The sequence below is a fragment of the Neoarius graeffei genome, chromosome 10, assembly GCF_027579695.1.
Source record: "Neoarius graeffei isolate fNeoGra1 chromosome 10, fNeoGra1.pri, whole genome shotgun sequence".
Lineage (NCBI taxonomy): Eukaryota > Metazoa > Chordata > Actinopteri > Siluriformes > Ariidae > Neoarius > Neoarius graeffei.
Window position 1 is genome coordinate 32,077,307 of NC_083578.1, and position 25,397 is coordinate 32,102,703.

The 25,397-nt window shown below is 38.7% G+C and overlaps 1 protein-coding gene across 4 annotated transcripts in view; it reads right to left on the bottom strand.

Moving 5' to 3' along the window:
• ralgps1 (Ral GEF with PH domain and SH3 binding motif 1) overlaps positions 1-25,397 on the bottom strand; it is a 259,497-nt gene that overhangs the window by 156,251 nt on the left and 77,849 nt on the right. For all 4 annotated transcript variants that reach the window (XM_060931718.1, XM_060931716.1, XM_060931717.1 and 1 more), the window contains 3 exons: positions 18,200-18,283; positions 6,886-6,975; positions 906-998 (listed from right to left, as the gene is read on the bottom strand). In XM_060931718.1, coding sequence (XP_060787701.1) covers positions 906-998; positions 6,886-6,975; positions 18,200-18,283 — 267 coding nt within the window. The remainder of the gene's footprint in view (positions 1-905; positions 999-6,885; positions 6,976-18,199; positions 18,284-25,397) is intronic.

Consider the following 25,397-nt stretch of genomic DNA (forward strand, 5'->3'; position numbering starts at 1 on the left):
TCCACAGGCTGGGGGTGCAGATGGTGGTGGTGGACTACCTCTTCCACCAGGAGGGGGGTGGAGCTGGACCTCCTGAGTCGGGCGGTGAGGGCATGTGGCAGCGAGGGGGTGGTCGAACATTGGCTGTGAATGGCAAGGAGTCAGGTTGAACCAGCAGGTAACATGACAAGTTACACTTGTGTCTCTCTGTGCCTGTTGCAGATGGCCAGTAACAAAAGAACGAGCTGCATTCTCCTACATGTGTTAGTAGTCACTGAAAAGTGAACTATAAAAATAAGGTGCACCTTGAATTGTCGCGCCCGTCTCCAGTTCCTCATTGTCCCACCTCACGGAATTTCTACAAAAACGTTTGGCAAGTATATGGCTGCATTTGCAGCAAGTCATAACCCATGGGACAGCATCTCTCTCTTATTACTGTATTTCTGAAAAGGGTGAAGTGCTTCCATTGGTCATGCTCCCTGAAGCACACACCTTGGGATTTCCCTCTTAAGGACTGTCCTGACAAGCTTATGCAAATGTCCAGTCGGAAATAAGTGTCTCTGAAAACTAGCTTTTTGCTTGTGACCAAAAAGAGCTTGCTTGAGCAAAAAGAGTGTGAGAACTGCATTTCAGCATGCAAGTCTGAGTTCTAAGCCTGAAACAAAAGCTTTAAAAATTTTCTACACATTCTTGCTACTGCTGAAGTAAGACAAAACTTCAGTCAGTTAGCCAGTAGTATTCAGTAAAGTGAATGACTCAATAAAGCTCACTGAAAACATTGTATGCTGAGGGGTTTTCTTTTTTTGGATTGTTTATAGTATTACTACCAAATTGTTTTCAACAGTAAGAAAAGGTAAGTTGAGAATAAAGTCATCACAATGATCAAATGAACAGTCATTTGGAAATGAAAATGTTTGTGTTCTTACTGTCCAGGTCTTGCTCAATCTGAAGATCGGTGCACTCTGTAAGGCTGACACCACAGACACCAGAGAGTGCAGGTTATTCAGCTCCAGCAGCTTCTGCAGGGACATCAACAACAAGACAAGCATTCTGACAAAATCACTTAGAAAATCCTTGAAATTACAAAATGTGAAGCAAAAACATATTACAAATATAAAAACAAAATGAGAGTCATTAAGATCTCAAATACAATACTGAATCCAAAACATTGCTGTATCCAATACTGAAAGTAACTGTTATTGTAATACAACTTGGGGAAAGACAGTGTCTTGCAAAAGTATTCATCCCCATTGGTGTTTGTCCTATTTTGTCGCATTACAAGCTGGAATTAAAATGGATTGGGGGGGGGGGGGGTGTTAGTACCATTTGATTTACACAACATGCCTACCACTTTAAAAGTGCATTTTTTTGTGCCACAAACAATAATTAAGATTAAAAAAAAAACCAGAAATCTGGAGTGTGCATAGGTACTCACCCCCCCCCAAATCAATACTTTGTAGATCCACCTTTTGCTGCAATTACAGCTGGAAGTCTCTTGGGGTATGTCTCAATTAGCTTAGCACATCTACTCACTGGGATTTTTGCCCATTCCTCAAGGCAAAACTCCTCCAAATTAGATGGATTGCACTGCTATACAGCAATCCTCAAATTATGCCACAGATTCTCAATTGAATTGAGGTCTGGGGTTTGACTAGGCCATTCCAAGACATTTACATTGTCTCTGTGATGAACAGCTAAAACCGGACTCACTTTAAACCACTCCAGATATGTTTCACTTTAAACCACTCCAGTGTAGCTTTTACAGGATGTTTCGGGTCATTGTTCTGCTGGAAAGAGAACCTTCGCCCCAGTCTCAAACCTTTGGCCAACTCAAACTCTCTCTCTCTCTCTCTCTCTCTCTCTCTCTCTCTCTCTCTATATATATATATATATATATATATATATATATATATATATATATATATATAAAATGTGTGTGTATACACACACACACTTTACAGAACTGCCCTGTATTTAGTGCCATCCGTCTTTCCTTCCATGTTGACTGGCTTTCCTGTCCCTGCAGATGAAAAACATCCCCACAGCATGATGCTGCCACCACCATGCTTTACTGTAGGAGTGGTGTTCTCAGAGTGATGGGAAGTGTTCGGTTTGTGCCACACAAGGCATGTCCCATGATGGCCAAAAAGTTCAATTTTAGTCTCATCTGACCAGAGAATCTTCTTCCATGTGTTTAGGGAGTCTGCCACATGCTGTTGGGCAAACTCGAAGCACATTTTCTTTTTTTTTTCTTTAAGCAATGGCTTTTTTCTGGCCACTCTTCCATAAAGCCCTGCTCAGTGGCGTGTACGGCTTAAAGTGCTCCGATGGACAGATACTCCCATCTCTGCTGTGGATCTTTACAGCTCCTTCAGTGTTCTCTTTGGTGTCTTTGTTGCATCTCTGATTAATGCCCTCCTTGCCCAGTCTGTGAGTTTTGGTGGGTGGCCTTCTCTTGTCAGGTTTGTAGTGGTGCCATATTCTTTCCATTTTGCTATAATGGATTTAATGGTACTCTGTGGAATATTCAAAAAGTTTGGGATTTTTTTTTTTATAACCCAACCGATCTATACTTCTTCACAACTTTGTCTCTGACCTGTTTGGAGTGCTCCTTGGTTTTCATGTTGCTTGCTTAGTAGTGTTGCAGAGTCAGGGTCCTTCCAGAACAGGTTGATTTATACAGACATCATGTGACAGATCATGTGGCACTTTGACTGCATACAGGTGGATTTTAATCTACCAATTATGTGACTTATGAAGTTAATTGGTTGGACCAACTCTTATTTAGAGGTTTCATATGAAAGGGGGTGAATACCTATGCACACTCCAGATTCCTGTTTAGTTTTTTTTTCCATCTTAATTGTTTGTGTCACAATAAAAAAGCACCTTTAAAGTGGTAGGCATGTTGTGTAAATCAAATGGTGTTCATCCCCCATAAATCCATTTTAATTCCAGCTTGTTATGCGACAAAAAAGGACGAATACCAAGGGGGATGAATACTTTTGCAAGGCACCGTATAGCTCAGCACTATGGGCTTTATTTCACAGTTGGTGACTTTTGAGTGCAAAATTTATGCTAATATTTACATGGGGAAAGTTACTCATGTTCAAACTCAGGCCCCCCCAATAGCATTTCAATCACTGCTTGAAAACAACAGAGATAGAAATTACAGACTGAAGAGGCAGACAGTATTTTTTCCTTTGCTGTCAAATGTAATATAAAAGCAAAGGACAATAAAAGTGTGTCACATGAAGATACAGTTAAAAAAAAATTTCTTACATGATGACATATGAATGAGAAGACTGAAAGTACTGAAATAAACATCTAATAGGCGTCTACTACATGAATAGTCCTCCCCTTTACATTGCATTATCTTATAAAGTATCACTTGGTCCAGGACATCCTATAATTTTGCATTGTACTATGTTACACAGGTACTTTTATACACACTTAATGAAGCCAGAATGTTGCTAAATCAAGGTCATGAAATCGCATTGCATGTGTGGGCCATGTAGGCCTTTACTGTCGTTTTAATTCAACATTTTAAAATGAATTAATAAAATGACACCTTGTTCTTGTTTATTCTATGTGCTCTCATGTAAAGACAAGTGGAACACCATACCAATGGCACTAGCAAGGATGCCAACAAGTCTAATCCTCCTTGCTATTAATGCCTTAAATACCCTTAAAAATATACTTCCAACAGGAAATAATCTATGGAAGAACAACTGTTGCAGACATTCGAACTGCAACCATGACCTGTTTTGATCAAATACAAAATCCCAACAGATGAACTGATTAGAACAATGATAATTCCATATAATGTGTCATGCCACATGATTTTTATACCAGGTGCGCTTTTTACAGAAGGTGTTGAAAAGCGTGCACTATTTTGCACCGTTTTCGCTGGCTGATCCAGTAACTATAAATGAATAATCACCTCAATAGCGCCCCTATGGGACACATTTACCACTTTTAACATCATCCATGACTGAGACAAGTATAGATCTTCCTTCTGCCATAAAAATGGGCAAATGACTTTTTGATATGTAGTGAAAATGCGTTGATCATGCAAGCATAGTTTCCGCACAACATTTGCTCGGCAGCGCTAATAGTTCACCACATGTTTTCTTGACCTTCTGAGCAGCATTTTGTGGTTTGTTGCGCAACAAATCTGGGAAATTTGCCAATCATCTACAGTCAAGACTGTCTCCTGATGGATTCACAAGGTTCTGTATCATCTGTTGTCAGTGCCTGGAAAATGGACCATTTCGGGTTGCGTGCACATGATTTCATGTCAGATTTACAGTAACGTCCCTTGGTCCAATTTCAATTTCTTTTGTATTTCCTGCATACAGAGGCTTGGTAATTTAATGCAGCAGGTATAACTCAAAATCCATAATCTGAGCATCTGGTATGAAAATCTGGTGGACTGACACGTATATAGCTTTTAAGTTTATCATGACTTCTGTAGTCTGAGTACTAATGTACGCAATTTCAGAATTAAATCTTAACTATACACATATAACTCATCTCTGAATAAGGCCTCATATCCAAAGGCCTTATGTTAGATTAGTGTGAACTTTTCCCCCAAAAACCAGAAACTCATCATTTTTATATAAACTATTTTTGTTTCAACTCTACTTGTCCAAGACTAGATATACTTTTCCTCATTTCTTAATTTATTTTTCTTTCATATTCAAACCAAATATGTCAAGCTTTAGCCCCTTTCAAGTTCAGTGTGAGAAATCAAATATTTATTTAGGTGGTTGGTCCATTTTGAAAGAAGTTAGTTTTTAATCATGTCTCTTTGATATTCACTAACAGCAGAGATGCATCACTTTCACCCTCCTATTTTTCCCCTGGCTCACTTGCACACAAATTACTTCATGCTTTTGCCATTTCTCACATATACACTGCATATATTTCTGAATGGCTGTTGTTGAAAAAGGTTTCTATGGTTTGCTCTTCTGTTTTAGCCATTAGACTAGTTGTTAGTATGGCCCTCTCAAGTTCTCTGAAGCATGCCTGGAGGTAACAGGGGGAAAGAGGTTAATGTAATAACTCCATGTGGTTACCTAGCCTTCCTGTGTGAGGCAGAAGGAGCAACTCTGAAAATGGAAGGGGGGGGGGAGCTTGTGTGTTTGAAAGTTCTATATTGGCCAAATAAATTCTATTTCAATTTACTACCAGTCATCATTCAGAACAAGAAAAGAAACTGATGACTTGACAGCTGCTGTTAAATGCACCATGTGGAGCCTTAAGATAGTGTTTTATGATTAACCAGCTGAACGGGAATACAAAACAGACTGATTTTATGTCGGGTTTTTCCCCTTTTTTTTTTTTGGTGTGACCAAGAGTGAGACAGAGATGAGGTATGTGTGTGTGTGTGTGTGTGGGGGGGGGGGGGGGGGGGGGGGGGGGGGACCCCGGTCAATTTAACTTTAAGTTAGGAATTACAAATATTCATTTCTTAATTTCAGTGTTTTTGAAAGATTTCATACCAACCCTATAAAATATTAATATTATAAAATTATTATAAAAGCTAGAGTTGTTTACAGAAACTACTGCAAAATCTCTAAGACATTTTAAGCTTGTTACCAGAGAAGCACCCTTATGAATATAAATACATAAAATAAATATTAAGCACTTTTTGCTGTCATGATTCACTTGACATCTCACTCATTATGAAAATGTTTAGAAAGCTCAGACTCAAGTCTACACATTTCCTGTGTTTCTCAAATGCCGACCAAGAAGCTTGTTAATCTTGTGACCACACATGGCTGTACATACAGCCATAAATGTCAGGTACAAATGGGCTCAGCTCACAGGGATTTAAGACTGGTTCCTTTCCAGACTGGCTTGAAGGCCCGGTCACACAGCACTCCGCGTCTATATCACGTACAAAAAGATACAAAAATCTGGTGGACGTGGTCGTAAGTGGTAATTTTTGGTCAATTTTGGCTTTGCCGTGCTTTGTATGGGGTATGGCCGTCGGCGGCTGTTTCACTGCCATAGCACTGCCAAATCACGGGTAACCGCGGCTCAGTGTCGTTGGAAGAGCGGCTTGCTGCGCATATAAAAGCGGTAGGATATGTTGAGCCTGTATCAGTTGGTTCTGTTGGTGCTGGAGCATTAAGATGAGGACATCACAGCGTTGAGGGTTCATGTTCACCCCTTGACATCTAGACTGCAAGTGCCGAGGTCTCAGAAAATTACGGTATTTACATGCCGCAAATCAGAAGTGATGCAGAAGTGATTAGACAGTGATCAATCGAATTTAGAACTTGTTTGAGACGTCGTTTAACGAGCTTAGACAGTGCTATGTACGCGGAAAAATCCATTTCTCAGTGATAAGCCGCTAAACACACGCTATATCCCGTGATACCAACGCGTAACACCCGTCCGATGACCGTGCTCTGCCCGTGATAGACCGCCAAACTTTCGCGTCTTACCACGTCTCCCCAAGTTTTAATAACGGCCGGGACACTGATTATCACGTGTTTTTCACCTGTGTTGCACGTCTTTACCACGTGTGCCGGCCGTGGTTGTCCGCGGTCTAAAGTTTTGAGCAGTCCAAAACTTTTTGCCGCGTCCGACGCCGTTCCGATTTCCCCCTGCGTCCTGTCACGTCTGTATATCGACTGTAACACGTCTTAACTTCGACATCAACACGAACAACATCGTCTGCTTCACGGGAGAGCACTTTTTGACGGGTTTTGGCCGTGATAAAGCCGTAAAGCGCTGTGTGACCGGGCCTTAAGCCCATGGGAAATGATATAGAAAACAAAAAGAAATTGCTGAAACAAAACTAGTTGCTGACTGTAAAACAGAAATGAATGTTTGATTTAAAAAAAAAAGCTTTATTTGATGTCGTAATGACGATTGAGAGCAACCATATCCCACCTTTGCAATTTTGATGAAGTGACTCAAAATTTCAGCACGGATCTTCAGGGTCTGTGCCGTCAGTATCTCTCTCACCACCCAGAAACTAACCTGAAAGATAGATTATAATAATAATAATAATAATAATAATAATAATAATAATAAACATTTAAATGTGAAATCTGAAAGAATATGGTTCACCTAGTCCAGAACCCCAATCATTTCAAATGTTATATTGAGCCATGACTTAAACAACGATTTTCTGTAACTGCAGTCAAAAATAATATAACTACCATTACCAATGTGTCCCCCATAGTTTAAACAAGGTGATCAAATAAAACAACTTGCATATTTTAAAAATACACAGAAGGCCTGAATATAGTTTTCACATAATATGGACTTAATCCTGGGAAATGAATGCTGAAATTTGGATCCAGTATTTCATTAATCTTTTGATCTCAAACCAAAATGTCTTTAGTGTGTAGCAAAACCAAAATAATTGGCTTTGTTGTTCCAATACTTTTGCACAAGACTGTGTAATCTGTTTGTGGATGCCACATTAAACACAGACAAATTACAGGCCCTGGTCAATTTACTGTATTATCAAATCAGATCGATTTACCGAGCTTAGCATTTCTGAGCAAGCAAAAAATCTAAATTATCATCACTAAAGTGAAAAAATAACATCGGCCAAGTTTAAACAATAATTTGCTTGAATAACTTGAACTTTATAATTCATTGTATTTTTTTTTTATCCAGGACTGCACGGCAATATCTAAACGGACATGAGTGCAAAAAGACTCAAAACATAAAAGGTGCAATCCATAAAAACAACTTTCTCTCACACTGTGGACAAATAAAGTGTGCGCGCACAAGAGAGAGACAAAACTATGGACAGTCATAGTAAACATGACATATACAGTTTATTCATTCAGTCAGTTATTTAAGTTACTTAAATTACATTTATGATAAGCATGAACAGAAGCAGAAAGAACAAGCAACATGTTACAAAGGAAAACAGTCCAGGTTCCCTTTCAAACAGTGTACCTAATTCATTTTGAATCTTTCACCCAAAGCTATTTCGCTAGTGCTCTTAAGAACATTACACCATGGAACAGTAGGAGACATTTTAAGAGGAAGCAGGCTGCATGTTGCAGATCCCTCAAAGGGAAAGCGTCGTAAATCTGGTATGCCGTCTAAAAAGGTACCATACAGTATGCCGTTATTTACCCTGAATACAATCTTTCCAACACGTTTGAAAAAGAAGCACACAGAAAATGCTGACTTCTCATGGTCTATGTAGGAAACCCATGTCTTGTAGCAAGACAATTTTAGGTACATCTTATAAGACAAACTTATGGAGAACACTAGGATGACAAATGACAGAAAACTTATTTTGAAATATAATGCTTTCTGATAGTAATCTTCCATTACATTTCAGTTTTGGCAAATAGGAATCACTTCCACATACTGTGAATGCTGGCCTTTTTCTGAAGTGCCCAAGAATATGATTAAAAAGCATTCATTCACTCACAGTAACTGCATTATCCTTGTCAGGGTCACTGTGGATCTGGAGCCTATCTCAGGAACACTGGGAACACTGACCATGATGCAGGACCATAGACACACAAACACCAAGGGGCAATTAAACATAGCCAATCCATCTACTGGCAAAGTTTTTGGAAAGAGGGATGAAACCCATGGGGACACAAAGAGAAAAAACAGACAGTAACTTGAGCTCCGAATGGAAACAGGGTCCTGGATCTGCAAGTCAGCAATGCTTTCAGCTGTACTACCAAAAACCATTGTTGCAGTAGTACAGTGGTGCTTGAAAGTTTGTGAGCCCTTTAGAATTTTCTATATTTCTGCATAAATATGACCTAAAAGATCATCAGATTGTCACACAAGTCCTAAAAGTAGATAAAGAGAACCCAGTTAAACAAATGAGACAAAAATATTATACCTAGTCATTTATTTATTGAGGAAAACAAGCCAATATTACATATCTGTGAGTGGCAAAAGTATGTGAACCTCTAGGATTAGCAGTTAATTTGAAGGTAAAATTAGAGTCAGGTGTTTTCAATCAATGGGATGACAATCAGGTGTGAGTGGGCACCGTTTTATTTAAAGAACAGGGATCTATCAAAGTCTGATCTTCACAACACACGTTTGTGGAAGTGTATCATGGCACAAACAAAGGAGATTTCTGAGGACCTCAGAAAAAGCATTGTTGATGCTCATCATGCTGGAAAAGGTTACAAAACCATCTCTAAAGAGTTTGGACACTATCAATCCACAGCCAGACAGACTGTGTACAAATGGAGGAAATTCAAGACCATTGCTACCCTCCCCAGGAGTGGTCGACCAACAAAGATCACTCCTAGAGAGCAAGGCATGTAATAGTCGGCGAGGTCACAAAGGACCTCAAGGTAACTTCTAAGCAACTGAAGGCCTCGCTTACATTGGCTAATATTAAACGTTCATGAGTCCACCATCAGGAGAACACTGAACAACAATGGTGTGCATGGCAGGGTTGCAAGGAGAAAGCCACTGCTCTCCAAAAAGAACATTGCTACTCGTCTGCAGTTTGTTAAGGATCACATGGACAAGCCAGAAGGCTATTGGAAAAATGTTTTGTGGACAGATGAGACCAAAACAGAACTTTTTGGTTTAAATAAGAAGCATTATGTTTGGAGAAAGGAAAACACTGCATTCAAGTATAAGAACCTTATCCCATCTGTGAAACATGGTGTTGGTAGTATCATGGTTTGGACCTGTTTTGCTGCATCTGGGCCAGGACAGCTTGCCATCATTGATGGAACAATGAATTCTGAATTATACCAGTGGATTCTAAAGGAAAATGTCAGGACATCTGTCCATGAACTGAATCTCAAGAGAAGGTGGGTCATGCAGCAAGACAACAACCCTAAGCACACAAGTTGTTCTACCAAAGAATGGTTAAAGAAGAATAAAGTTAATGTTTTGGAATGGCCAAGTCAAAGTCCTGACCTTAATCCAATCGAAATGTTGTGGAAGGACCTGAAGTGAGCAGTTCATGTAAGGAAACCCACCAACATCCCAGAGTTGAAGCTGTTCTGTATGGAGGAATGGGCTAAAATTCCTCCAAGCCAGTGTGCAGGACTGATCAACAGTTACCAGAAACATTTAGTTGCAGTTATTACTGCACAAGGGGGTCACACCAGATACTGAAAGCAAAGGTTCACATACTTTTGCCATTCACAGATATGTAATATTGGATCATTTTCCTCAATAAATACACTACCGTTCAAAAGTTTGGGGTCACTTTGAAATTTCCTTATTTTTGAAAGAAAAGCACTGTTCTTTTCAATGAAGATCACTTTAAACTAATCAGAAATACACTCTATACATTGCTAATGTGGTAAATGACTATTCTAGCTAAATTCTACTAAATGTCTGGTTTTTGGTGCAATATCTCCATAGGTGTATAGAGGCCCATTTCCAGCAACTATCACTCCAGTGTTCTAATGGTACAATGTGTTTGCTCATTGCCTCAGAAGGCTAATGGATGATTAGAAAACCCTTGTACAATCATGTTAGCACAGCTGAAAACAGTTGAGCTCTTTAGAGAAGCTATAAAACTGACCTTCCTTTGAGCAGATTGAGTTTCTGGAGCATCACATTTGTGGGGTCGATTAAATGCTCAAAATGGCCAGAAAAATGTCTTGACTATATTTTCTATTCATTTTACAACTTATGGTGGTAAATAAAAGTGTGACTTTTCATGGAAAACACAAAATTGTCTGGCTGACCCCAAACTTTTGAACGGTAGTGTAAATGACCAAGTATAATAGTTTTGTCTCATTTGTTTAACTGGGTTCTCTTTATCTACTTTTAGGACTTGTGTGAAAATCTGATGTTTTAGCTCGTATTTATGCAGAAATATAGAAAATTCTAAAGGATTCACAAACTTTCAAGCACCACTGTATACAGTAACAGTGGGTCACTGAAAATCAGCTCCAAAATTTGACTATACTTTCCATTTAAGATAGTATTGTTATTATCCAACAATTACCTTAAACCAAAGGTAAGTAGAAGTTAAATAAGAAAGCAAACTAAAAGCACTATGATAAATGTACAAATAGTAGGGGTGTAACGAAAGACTCGTGATTCAATTTCATTCACAACTGTAGCTTTACAATTCAATTCTCAGAATATAATTTGAACAAAATTTTGATTAAGAAAAATTATGACTGAAAAGACTCTTCTAAACTTCTTGATCATAAACAATACAAAACAATGTACATTTTTGTCAGTACAAAACTAAGTAAATAGTTGCTATGAATAGGGGTTTAATATTTTAAACCAAATATACTATAGGTTTCGCATATCTTAAAAGTAAATGTATAAATTCTACCCCCAAAATAGATTGAATAAACAAAAATCAAATCAATCAATGGCCTGGGGAAAATGATCAATTGAGACATAAAGAGCTCCATAACAGTGTCCAAGGCATAGAGCTCCAAAGTCAGTGAAAATGCCCATCTTCCATGACCTTTTTCTTCGGCAGTGTAGATCGCATTGGCAGGGAGTCTGGTATCATTTGTAAGCTACTGAAATTATATTTTTAAACTATTATAACCTGGTTATGTAGCCATGCAATCTATAAAAATAAATTGATTTAAAAAAAATAGAAATCTGAAGTTGTCACGGACAATTTTGAGTCTTTGTTTATTTTAAACGTAAACTGACCACATTAACAGCCTCATGCCATTTGCCTCACGCTGACAATCGCCTTGCGACATTCCCTTGGCCCCTAAAGCTCTCTCTAAGGATTTGAATCACCTCGTGCCAAGCAACATTCACCTAGCGAATCACTCCACAGACCGTCACCCCTACACAGAGACACAGTTCTGTAATGCTACTCTTCTTACAATACATTTACATGACATCCAGTCTACATTTTCACTGCACTATTTACCAGTTACACTTTTTAAAAGCCTGACAACTTTTCTTACATACTGACAACCAAATCTGATAGTTCTCTTTTTAAAGAGAACTTTCTTGTTGTGTATCATTTTATAGAAACTCCATCTGTTTGCCATTTATTTCCATTACAATATGCAATGAAGATTGTGTTTACTCCCTAAAGTATCTGTACATATAAACAGCTGACGAAATTAGTGAATGAAGACCTAAAAATGATCTACCGGACCTCGGAAAGTAGGTCAAATCTGACAGTTGATTCAGGTAGAATGGGTATATATTTAGGATAGCTTACTACAGCATATTAGCCAAAAATATTATTTTAAGGTGAAAATTACATTTTTTGTCTGTTTTAATAGTTTTTCAGACTTTTGACCTTGACCTGAAAATGTATGAGAGAAACATGCGATTTGACAGTACAAATAGAAAGAGATATGTAAATTTTATATATAGTGAATAATACATTTCATTTATGTAGAGGTAATAGTTCAGGCTAAAAGTAGAAAAAACACCAATGCAAAGTTTTAAGCGATAAACATCACATTTGGAAATTTTTGTAATTTTTATATATAGCTTTTGATAAAATATATCAATTTATCAATAATCTACTAAAGAAAAATATAAAGGTCATTGTATGCAAATATTCAACTATTTTTATGATTTTTTTTTTTAAATGGTACAGTCAAACAGAAAATGACCTTTTTAACCTCTAAAAGTAGATGAAATTTGACACTTGCTTCTGGTAGAATCGGTACATTTGAGTTAGTTTACTATTGCATATTATTAGCCAAAATCAATATTTCATCGTGAAATGGCTATATTTACCCTTTTTGCAAACGCGCAAAATGCATGAAAATAAAAATTTCAAAAATCGATAAAGACTTCTTTACCAAAGAACCTGTACTAGTCCAGGTAACCAGAGCAAATGACAACTTTTGGCACCACTGGTGTGTTTGAACATGTTGAGGTCTTGGCTATTTAGGAAACAAACTGTTTTCAATCGCGGTCCAGAATGCGTCACTTTCTGCATGACTGGCATCGAAGCTTTTTGCGCAGGAAATGAGCACATCATGTGTTTATATAAAATCTAGGGGGAAATCCTTACATCTTTAGTAGATACTGTAATAAATGAAATGACATTTTCAACAAGAGCCACATAAATATGCTCTGTGTCCTTGAAAAATAGGTCAAGGTCATCTTGGGTCAGTGAGCTTCCGTTGTCCATGGCTACCAGCAGTTAAAATTTTGTCAGAAACTGAACAATTTTTGGAAGAATGAATGAATGAATCCCAAAAAGAACAGTCTTCATCTAGGAAATAGATGAAAACTAATGAAATGCTTCCCTTCAATGAAGGAATGGGCAAAACTATTTACAAACAACAAACATGGACCAGTAGTATGTTTGGCAAGGCATACCAATTCAGTCACCCTGTGCTTTTCATACAAAACTTCAAGCATTTATTATTTTTAAAAAGCAAACCAAGACGTGCTTGGTGATCCTGTGTGTGTGTGTGTGTGTGTGTGTGTGTGGGGGGGGGGGGGGGGGGGAACTGTGGATGAACAGAGTCAAATGACGATGCCAGCAATCATGTAAAGCCAACAGAAGAGCTACAACCAAATAACTACAAATAATTGATTCTGTAAATGCCAATATAACTATACAAGATAAGTGACTGTTTTACCCCCACCCACCCAAGAGACCAAACTCATTTCACCAATTTCCTCACCAAAATTAACCAGTGCATTAGATCCCCTACCTACACATTTCTTCAAACAGGTATTACCAGAAGCAACTGAACCCCTTCTTAAAACATAAATCAATTCTTCACTTTGCACTGGCTATATACCCAAATCTTTTCAACTCGCGGTTATCAAACCCCTGATTAAAAACCTGACCTCAACCCCTGTTAGCTGTCCAACAATAGACCAATATCAAATCGTTACCAGTTTGTTGATGTAAATTGGTGACTTCTCTACACGTACTAGGGTAAAATTTGGTGTTCCACAAGGTTCTGTTTTAAGCCCATTGCATTTTTCTTTATATGTGTGCTATCTTGAGGTAATATTAAACATGACATTAGCTTCAACTATTATGCTGATGACATACAATTGTGTGAAAAATTGCACATTTTTCAGCAAAGTTAGACGAGAGACACCAGCATAATAAAACTAAGGAATGTGTGAAGGACATTACACACTTGATGCTTATTAACTTCCTTCTTCTTAATTCTGACAGGACAGAAGTTCTTGTACTCACAACTCTGGATAGCCTTTCTGCTTAATCATGTGGCACAGTAAAAAAAAAAAACAAAAAAAAAAAAACTAGGTGTGATTATTGACTCCAGTCTTTCATTGGAAGCTCATGTAGACGATATTAGGGTAGCCTTCTTTCATCTCAGAAATACTGCTGAGATGAGCAATGCATCACTACACTATGCATAAAAACAAGTTCATGCTTTTGTTACCGCTAGGTTGGATTATTGTAATGCCTTACCGTTTGAATGTTCTATAAGCAAGTTTCAATTAGTTTAGAGGGTATTCTGTAAAGCAGATTTAGCAAACTCTGAGCCTAACCCTGAACTCCGAGTTGAAATGGGAAACTCTGGTTTGGGTTCCAGAACGTGATCCGAGTTACTTCAATCAATTCACTCAGAGTTGAGCGTGTGTGTGACGACTATAAAAAGACATCAATGGAGCACTGATACTACAATTCACAATCACCCTACATCCAAGTTTCCCAAAGTGTGGTGCCAACAGACTGCTTATTGGGGATGTACAAGACAAAACATTATAATGGTGGAAGTTAAATAATAATTTTTAAAAATCTAAACTGTCTGAAGTGTTTGCTTTTTTTTTGGTTTGCATGCATTTCAGAATTATAAAATTTCAATGTATTGTAGTCTAATCATTAGACTACAGTAAATTGAAACTATGATATTTTAGACTCTAATGATTACACAGTACATTTAACCAGAGTCTCAAAATTCCCTCCTGATGTACGGCTATGATAATTAATTTAGCTTCAACACCAATCAGGTAAACATGGAAAGGACACACCATGGCTGATAGCTGCTTTAGACTCAGCAGCCTGGAGGAGATGATCAGAAACTACTCAGGGTTTGTGAAAGAAAACTTGCCAGTGAGCAAGTTAGGTTCACAGTCAGTTACAGTGGCAACTGATTCAAAGAGTTTGAGTTACCTCTCTTTCTGGAACAGAAAACCCAGAGTTTTCCCCTCATCTTTGGGTTAAGAAACTCAGTTTTCACTAGACCCACTTTCTGGAATACAAATCAACAATGCAGCAGCAAGGGTCCTTACTAGAATCGGAAGATACGATCACATCACCTCTGGGACCCAATGCAATGTGGTTAAGATAATCAAATTTCACATTGATTATAAAATACTACTATTGACCTATAAAGCATCGAATTGCCACAGTACCTGAGCAAAGTCAGGTTCCTCTCATGGTTTCCTCCTCATATTGTCTCAGGGAATTTTCCCTGGCTTCCATTGCCTTCTGGCTTGCTCATTAGGGATAAATTCATATCTGGAATGTATACATTTCTGTAAAGCGGCCTTATAACAATGTCCATTGTCAAAAGTGCTATACAAATAAGAGTGAATTGAACTGAACCAAGTAAATCCCATCCAAATTAAACAGCAGCAGAATGCCTTCTCAAAAATGCCCCATTTATTGAATGTTTTTGATTAGGCAACAGCCAAAGGTTGGTGAAGAACAAGGAAGTGCATCTCCTGTGGACAAAGGATCATCATAGCTGGAGCAGTAAGATGTATTGGGGGGGGGTCCAGTTTTTGAATCATGTTGATGGAAGGATCTGAATTTGGTGCATGTGACAAATGTATGCGTTGCACACATTAGGACCAACTGAAATTTGAATTCCACCCTCGAGGCGTTCTGGCTGAGCAATGAGAAATCACATCGTGACTGGATAATTGAAAACATGTCAGTGCAAGGTGTCAAGGAAGCCTTTTGTTTATAACCTGCCTTCCTGAGATCAGGTCTTCCTGAGGCTCCTTATTTATTAATTCTGAATCTTGTTCCTAGATAGTTCCAGAATTATTGACATGCTATACACTATTTTAGTAAAATGTGTGTTACACTTGACACTACTGCATTTAGTGTTTTGTGCAACCTCCCTTTGCCACCATAACAGCACCTCCTATAATATTTGAGGAGATTGTAGAATATTAAGTAAGGAATCTGAGACATTCCTCAATAAGGAATCTCTCCAAATCCTGCAAGGTCCTCGGCCCTCTCTTGTGGATTCTCCTCTTCAACTCACCTCACAAATTTTTAATAGGGTTTAAGTCAGGGGAATATGACAATCATCTCAAAAGCTTGATTCCGTAGTCTTTGAACCATTTTTCATTGATTTTGGACAACCTCAAATCATGAAAACTTGGGATGATATAGAAAATGCAAATTAAAAAAAAAAGCTAAATTTACTTTGACTTGTATTTCGTTGCAGACAGTATGAACGCAAGATATTTTAATGTTTTCTCTGGTCAAGTTCAATTCATTTGTTAATATACATCCATTTTTGCATTTTAGGCCTGCAACACATTCCACAAAAAGCTGCAACGGTGGAAAATTGGAGCTAGTCATCAGTTAAAACAATTAAATAAATGATTTGAAACAGGCGATGTCAAGAGGTGATTGTAATTATGATTTGGTATAAAAATTAGCATCCAGGAAAGGCCTAGTCTTTGAGGAGCAAAAATGGTCCGAGGATCTCCAGTTTGTCAACAAATGCATGAGAAATGATTGAAAAGTTTTAAAACAATTTTTTCTCAAAGAAATCTGAAGGGATTTGGATATTTCATCATCTATGGTGCAGGTCATTAAATGATTCAAGGAATCAGGAGGAATTTTGGTGCATAAAGGGCAAGGGCACTAGCCCAAGTTGAAAACCAATGATCTCCAATCCCCGAGATGGCAGTGCATTAAGAACCGTCATTCATCTATAGAGTAGATTCAACTTTGCCATTGTTCAGAGTACAGGTACAAAGCCAATGAAATGCAGTAGCTGATATTACCACATGGATTCGGGATTACTTTGGCAAACCTTTGTCAAGCACTACAATGTGGAGTTACATCCACAAATGCCAGTTGAAATTTTACTGTGCAAAAGCATTATCTTAACTGGGTCCAGAAGTGTCATCAACTTCTCTGGGCTCGGCGGCATCTGGGATAGACCATCACACAGTAGAAATGCGCATTGTGGTCAGATGAATGAGTATTCCAGGTCTTTTTTGGAAAAACTGGATGTCGTGTGAAAAGGACCACCCAGACTGTTACTAGCAACAAATCCAAAAGCCAGGGTCTGTCATGGTATGGGGCTGTATTAGTGCCCTTGGCAAAAGGTAACTTGCAATTCTGTGATAGCTGCATTAATACAGAAAAGTACTTTGAGATTTGGGAGCAACATATGCTGCCTAGTGTTGTAGTCGAGACCACCCATACCGAGACCAAGTCATGACTGAGACCAGAGTGCAACGAGACTGAGACAAGACTAAGAATTTGAGGGGTTGAGACCAATCTCAAGTACTACAACACTAATGCTACCTTCAAGTCATCTTTTCCAGGGATATTTCAACAAGACATTGCAAAGCCACATTACAAAGGCATGACTGCGGTATAACAGGGTGCCTGTCCTCTCCGTCCCCAAAAGAGAATGTGTGGTGAATTTTGAAATGAAAACTATGAGAACCCAATACTTTTGCGCACCTTAAGACCTGTTTGCAAGAAGAATGGGACAAATTAACACTGGAAATGCGTCATCATATGGTGTCTTTACTCCCTAAACATCTATTAAATGCTGTAAGAAGAAATTACATTATAATGTGATAAATGCTTTACCGTCCCAAGTTTGTTTTTCTTTTAAATATGTTGTAAGAATCAAAATTGAAATAAGTGTTTATTCTGAGAAAACAATGAAATTCATGTGGTAAAACATCAAATAATGTACTGTTCTACTGTTTTGAGTGCAATACAGGTCAAAGATTATTTGCAAATCATTATTTTCAGTTTTAATTTCAATTTCAATATACCATCACAACTTTTTCTGATTTGGGGTTGTATTTGGATGGATTTTTGGACCCTTGTCTTAATGGAAGACACAAATACAACCCAGATATAATTTTTTTGGCAGTGACAAACATATTTTTATACAAAATCTCCTGGTACTCATCATGCCATGTATCCTCATAAGTTTCCCAGGGCTTTGGAAAAACAGCCCCATAGTACCACAGATTTACTACCATACTCAACAGTCATAATCAGGCTCTTTTCTGTCTAACAATCAATATTTCTTGGCCTAATAAGTTTAATCAGGACCACTGTTCTCACCTGGTTGAACCTCCGGGTGAAGGCCACCACGTTGGGTGCAAGGTTGTGCTTTTCCTTCTTATTCCATCCACAGCTGGCCAACTCCTGAAACACAGTTTGGGGAAGAAGAAAAAAAACCCAAAACAATTAGGCCACTGCCAAGTATCATATGGTATAGTATTATGTGGTTTGATCAATGTCAAGAATTAATGGGAATCTTATAAGATTAACTCTGTGTTTGAAGGACAATCAGTTTTTACTCTTACATTAACCCATACGCATCATGTGCTGCACACTAATGTGTTTTATTTATGCTTCTGCTTCTCTCTAGAGTTTAATGGCTACATACTGGATGGAATAACAAACATCAAATTTTAACCAAAGGCAGAGCTCAATCTCTTGCACATCCAGTGCAAAATTCCAATTTATACCAAACCAGGCAACAAAATAGTTATTTGCAACACTCTACTTTGCTAATCAGTGTAGGTTTTACCTCGCGTGCTATACTGTGAAGTCTAGGAGCATAACAACAGTACATAGGTACACATCAGCCTGCAGCCTTACTGCACAAGCAGTGGCTATAATTCAAACTTCATAAAATAGTTTTAAAATCATGAACATCATTCCATTGAGCATACAAGTGGAAACTCTCAATAGAATGAGCAAACTTCGTCTAAATCATTTACAGTAATGAATGTTTATAATAGTCTGACAATCAGAGAAATATGTGCATTGTATTACTAAACCCAGTGCAAAGTTCAGTTATGGTATAGCACATCGCTTCTGGTGTAATCAATGCTTTGTTTTTGTGACACATGGAAAGGAGGGGGGCACTGGCACATGTCATGGAGACACTCAGGAGCTTTGACATGCATTGATGACTGGATAAAATGGAGCCCTTCTCTAAACTGCACCCAATGCATTGCTGATGACGAGGGCTAACCCTGAAAAGGACTCATTAATGCAGTCTTACTAGTGCACTGCAATAAACATCCTGGCCACCAGAGCCTTGAATTCTAGTCCATTGTCATGATGACAAATTAGTAGAACATGGAACACATTACCTTTTTTGAACAACTCCATATCTGCCCAATCTGTTCCAAATCCATCTTATTACAAACGTCTCCACTGCTGTGAAACCATTTGCTGTGATCTCCGTTTTAAAAAATGCTATAAAGTCCCAACTTTATGAGTTATTTTATGGTTCAAAGCCCCATGATAGAGTCTCAGGTTCACAGAAAGTATGGAACTGTTCAGCTGGTACAGTTTTCCAGCAGGACTTCAAGCAACACAGTTAAAATAAAGATGGAATTATTCAGAAGTATTTAAGTCATGGTTTCTGGAAGCTGAAATTTCCATATGTTTTAGCCGTTTGCATTTTAATCCTTATTGGAAAAAAAAGGATTAAAACTGCTATATTTTAGACCACCCATGTTGCTTCATGATTTGCAGCCCAAACACATTCAGATTGTGAAGCGAAGTATGTCTTCTAGCTCTCTGCCGATATATAAAATGAACAAATCTTTTGCTTTGTAGAAATCAGCAAAGACCACCAACCATACTATGTCACATTAAACAATGCAACACAGCAGAAGCGAAAATATTAAGTTATAAGATTAGAAAACCTGAATATATATTTACAAAGCTTAGTCTTCAAAACTCTCATTAAAACTGCAGAAGGACGGTTTCCTTGATAGGCCCATTTGTCTCAAAATGTACAATGTTAGGTTTAGGAAATCAAGCAAAATATAACATCCTCCTATTGTGCCCACCTAGCCATGACCATCACCTCCAGTGGATTATGAGCTGTATGGCCTCTACTGCTTTTTTTTTTAAAGCTATTTACAGTAAATATCATGTAACTACAATGTACATTTTAATAAACTTATCACTGGTAGTCTCCACTATATATTAAAACAACTAAGATTTTAAATGTAACAGAAAATAAACATAAAAGTAAAAAAAAAGCACAAAGATTGATTAATCCTGAACTGCATAACTATTTATATATCTAAAACTACTAGTGCATGTCAAATAATTAGAATGTAATGAAAAGTTCAATATTTATCAGTTATTTAAGAAAGTGAAAAGTTAATATATCCTAGACTCATTACATGTAAACTAAAATGTTTAAAACATTTTCTTTTTGAATTTTGATAATTATGGCCTACAGCGCAAAAATAAATAAATAAAAATAAAATAAAAACAAAACCCTCAAAAGATGAGAATTTCATTTCAAGTTTGTGGAAAACAGTATAAATACCATGGTCTCAATGCATCAAGAGCCACCACGCACGTACATCTTCAGGAAAGGGGTGACAACTGTCGCTGTAGGATCCGCATTTAAGTTTTTATATTTTCATTATTTACTCATACTTTCTCTTGTTTTCTGGATTCTGAGAGACTGCACCCTCTTCAGGTGGTGATGGTGCCACTCCATAAGTTGACGCTGGTAGCGCATGACGCGGAGAAGGCGGGCAGCAGATACAGTCATTGACCTGAACTCGGCACGGTGCTGTGAATGCTGCTGCAAACTCGGCCTGCGTTTGGTGTTTGTCTAGGCCTTTGAATCGCTGCCTTATTGTACTGCTGAAAAGACTCTTTTGCAAACCATTGCATTTTTATTTTGTACTTTATTTTATTTGTAATAAATTACCGGCAACAGTTAAAAGTCAAACTCACTCTCTTAGATTTATTGAATGAGAGTTGTGAGTCTGACACTGCATCACCTGCTTTCTCCATGAGGTTTAAACGGACAAGAAAATGGAAATAGGAGGATTAACTTAAAGGAAAAAACCTGGTTTTGCCCGTACAATTCGTCAATGACTTGCTGTGGATTCCTTTCAGAACAAACTTGTAGAATTACGCGCATTGGAGACAATAGGAAATGTCGGCCTTATGCACGGAAAGTTCAACAAAGGAAACGTTTCATTGGAGGTATATGCATTCAAATGCTACGATCTTGAAAATTTTTTCATTGGAGAACAATATTGGAAGAATCTAGAAACAAGTTGGACTGTGAACTTTATTTTTTCGTTAATATTGGCCGTGGCAAAACAAATGAAAGCGGTGAAACCGCTGCCTACTTTGAATGAATGAGACTTTCTGATTTTCTAAGTGAATACAAAGTGCTTTTGAATTTTTTGAGTACTGTTGACTTAAGTGAAGGAAGATTAATATTTTGTGTGATTTTTGTAAGTTTATTTTTTTAGAGCAATGGCTGATTCTGACGAGACTGAAGTAACTCAAGTTCCAAACACGGCTGAAGTCGTGGCGTGTTTGCGTGCAGCAAGATCAGGGAAAATGTCTCATTTAACATGAAGAATGAACATACTGAGCAATTTAATGATTGAAAAAGACTTTGTTGATGAAGTCAAAGAGAACGTGTTTAAGTTTAATGGATTTCTTGAGTTGAAAGAATTGCATGCATCTTATGTTGAAATGCTTGATGAACAGACACGCAATGAAGACGATGAGAAATGGTATCAGCCTAGATATTCACAAATAACTGCCTTTATCTCGAACGTAACCAAATGGATTTCGGAGGTAGAAAATCCCAGCTCCCCTAGTTCAGCTGAAGTCACTACTTCTGCCATCCCCATTGAAGAGTCCTTAATGTTACCATTGTTCGTTGATAAGCCAGACGCTGACCATGACTACCTCAATGCACAATCGCATAGGTCCAGTGATTCCAGTAGATCCAACGCATCGTCTAAATCATTGCGTATTAATGCAGAGGCAGAACGAGCGGCTTTATTGGCCAAAGCCTCCAAATTACAGGAGAAACATGCAATAGATAGTTTTCACTGACGTCACGGCATTCCGGGGAACGCCCCCCAGCTGCCATCTTGGAGGGCAAACAAAACGGACCATCGGCACTACTGGCTACGTTATCTCGGACAAATTTATGAAGTTATATAGTCAGTTTTCTAAAATAAAGATCAATGTCGGAAAAAATCAAGCAAACAGAAGTATATAGATACATTAGATGACATCTCATGACAATGGTATGCAGCCAAACTGGCCTTGATTGGGGGAATTGACCCCTACGCACAAAGATGCATTTTCAAGTGACCATGCAGGGCTGCCAAAGCCTGAAACTGCCAAAGCCTGCTCCAAAGCCTGAAACTGACTTCATCAAACTTTAAAGGCTGTCTGATATATACAACTTTATATATTCACAGCGCGCCTTTTGGCGGATGCCGCCTGAATCGCGCAGATCTGGGTTTTTTTTAGGGGGGGCGTTGGAGTGTCTGATTGTAATTTCAAAGTAAATTCTGTATTAAAATTACTAAATAAGCAAATACGTTACAGTCCATGAAACAGGAAGTATAAGGATGAGAAAAAAACAGTTTAAATCGGGAAGCTGCGCACATTTGCGCAGTCCTGCACACCGCTCGGGCTGCGCAAATGTGCACAGCTTCCCGATTTAAACTGTTTTTTTTTCTCATCCTTATACTTCCTGTTTCATGGACTGTAACGGATTTGCTTATTTAGTAATTTTAATACAGAATTTACTTTGAAATTACAATCAGACACTCCAACGCCCCCCCCCCCCCCCCCAAAAAAAAAAAACCCCGGATCTGCGTGATTCAGGCGGCATCCGCCAAAAGGCGCGCTATTTGCATCCCAAACACAAATCAAATCATACAGAATAGACCTAAAATGTTTTTCAAAAATGACCCTTGCGTGAGTGAAGTGACAAGTTTCAAATAGAAACGTGACAAACGAGCGATATTAAGTGTACATTACAATGTAAACGTACACTCAGCGGTTCCAGTTAGGCATTCTCCAGAGATTGTTCACATGATGCTTTGGTTTCCAAAAACAAACTTAAACACAATTGATTGTTTATTTAAACAACTTACCACTTATAAAATGATTGGAGCAGACTTTGCTGTGTTTGGAAGGCTGATAATCCTTGCGGTTGATTCTCGCAAGCCATAGATTTCTCCTTTGTATGCTGAGTTTGTTTGCTGCCTTCGTGCTCCCGTACAGTGGGAATTCCATAAAAGCTCCGCTTGACTTCATCGTCTGACCTATTACGACAGCCGTGAATACAACAGGTGTGCACCATTGCTAGCTTTAAATAGTAGTAATGTAACTATAAATGTAAATAATATATAAATGAATGTAACTCGCGCGCTACAATGTGTGCTCAGTGACCCGTACGGTAAGCTAGCCCTCCAAGATGGCCGCCACAAGGGAATCCCCGACTCTGTGACGTCATGTGAAAACTATCTATTGAGGAGCAAGAGGAATTATTAAGGAAAAGGAGAGAAACACTGGAGCTGAATGTTGAAATCGAAGCCACTAATGCAAAAATTAACTAACTAACTATCTAAAAGAGGCTGAGAAGAATATTTATAATCCTGTTAAATCTGATCTGGTCCCAGCTCATATGTCTGTATTAGGAGCAGAAGCAGCTGAACCCTCAGCAACTGCACAATTGGATAAGCTGGACAGTTCACTTCTCTTACATGAAGGTGCACCAGTAGTTAGACCCAAGGCAGGTACTCAAGTTCAGTTCCCCCGCTTACTGCAGGTCCAGATAAATATCACAGCAGACATGTTTCACGTCCTAGGCCCACAAGTGATACCTGGCCACAATCACAACACACCTCATCTCATAGTTTTCCCTCTGCCAGTCCCTCCACTATTCCCTATGCCAGTTCTTCTGTCACTCCCCCGTCACTATTCAGCCAGCTGTCAGTTCAGGTCAAGGCACTCAGTCTACTGTACCTGAACCTCAGCCTCAAACACCCTCTACACCTAGCTCTCCACATGAAACCCACATGTTCAAGGACATAGAAAATCAGAGTGAATTAACAAGAATGCTCATGAAACAGCAACTTTTATCCACTTTGCCATAAGGTAGTATTCCAATCTTTGATGGCCAAGTCCTGGAGTACAAGTCGTTCCTTCACTCTTTTCAAAACATGATTAAACGCAAGACTGACAACAACAGAGACAGATTGCAGTTTCTTATTCAATATACTAAAGGCCAAGCACAAAAGTTAGTTAAGAGCTGTGAATATATGGCCCCAGATAGAGGCTATAAGAAAGCAATGGAATTACTGAAGGAAAATTTCAGAAATGAATACAAGATATCTTGTGGTTATCTGGAAAAGGCTCTGTCCTGGCCACAAGTGAAATCAGAAGATTCTAAGTCCCTTCTGGATTACGCCATGTTCCTCAGGAGCTGCTGTAATGCCATGGAGGACATGTCCTATAAGGAGGAGTTGGACACTGTATCCACAATGAAAAGCATCGTCCTAAAACTGCCATACAAGCTCAGAGAAAAATGGCGCAACAAGGCTTACGAGCTGCAAAACCAGCGTGACCGTAGAGTAAGGATTTTAGACCTTGTCTCTTTTATTGAAAAACAGGCTCGCATAGCCGCTGAGCCAGTCTTTGGTGATCTTCAAGATCAGGCAGCTGTTAGAGGAAAGACTAAAGCCCCTGTTAAGACACAGACCTCTAAGACATCCGGCAGTAGCTATGTCACCAGTGTAGCTCTTCCTCATAAAGAGACAAAGCCTGAACCCTCTTGCCATTTCTGTAGCTCGAAGCATACACTGGACTCATGCAAGACGTTTATGAAAAGGACCCATAGAGATAAGCTCAGCTTTTTAAAGACCAAGGGCATATGCTTTGGATGTCTCTCCACAGGGCACATTAGCAAAGATTGCAAAAGGCGTCTTACCTGTAATATGTGCAAATGAGCCCATCCAAGCACTGTCCATATTGAGTTTGAGCCCAAAGACAAAGCGACAAAGGAAGCAGAAAGGTCTCCTGATGTTACAGGTAGTGCATCAGCAGAGTTATGTGGTCATATAGGGGCCGGAGACCAAGAGAGTGCGCTTTCTATTGTTCCAGTCAAGGTCAAGGCAGCAAAAGGCAGCCATGTCGTAAAAGTGCATGCTCTCCTGGATCCTCTGCCACCTTCTGTTCTGAGGAGCTCATGTCACGTCTCCACCTGAGAGGCAAAAGGACACACATTCTTCTGCGCACGATGAACCAAAAAATGACTGTTCCAACCCATGTTGTATCAGGACTGGAAGTTTCAGCACTGGACAGCGATACTTTCTTACCTCTTCCGGACACCTTAACTCAAAAGGAAATGCCAGTAACCACCAGCAGCATCCCCAAGCAGAATGACCTAGTGCAGGGCTTTTCAAAGTGTGGGGCGCGCCCCCCCTGGGGGGCGCCAGAGTTC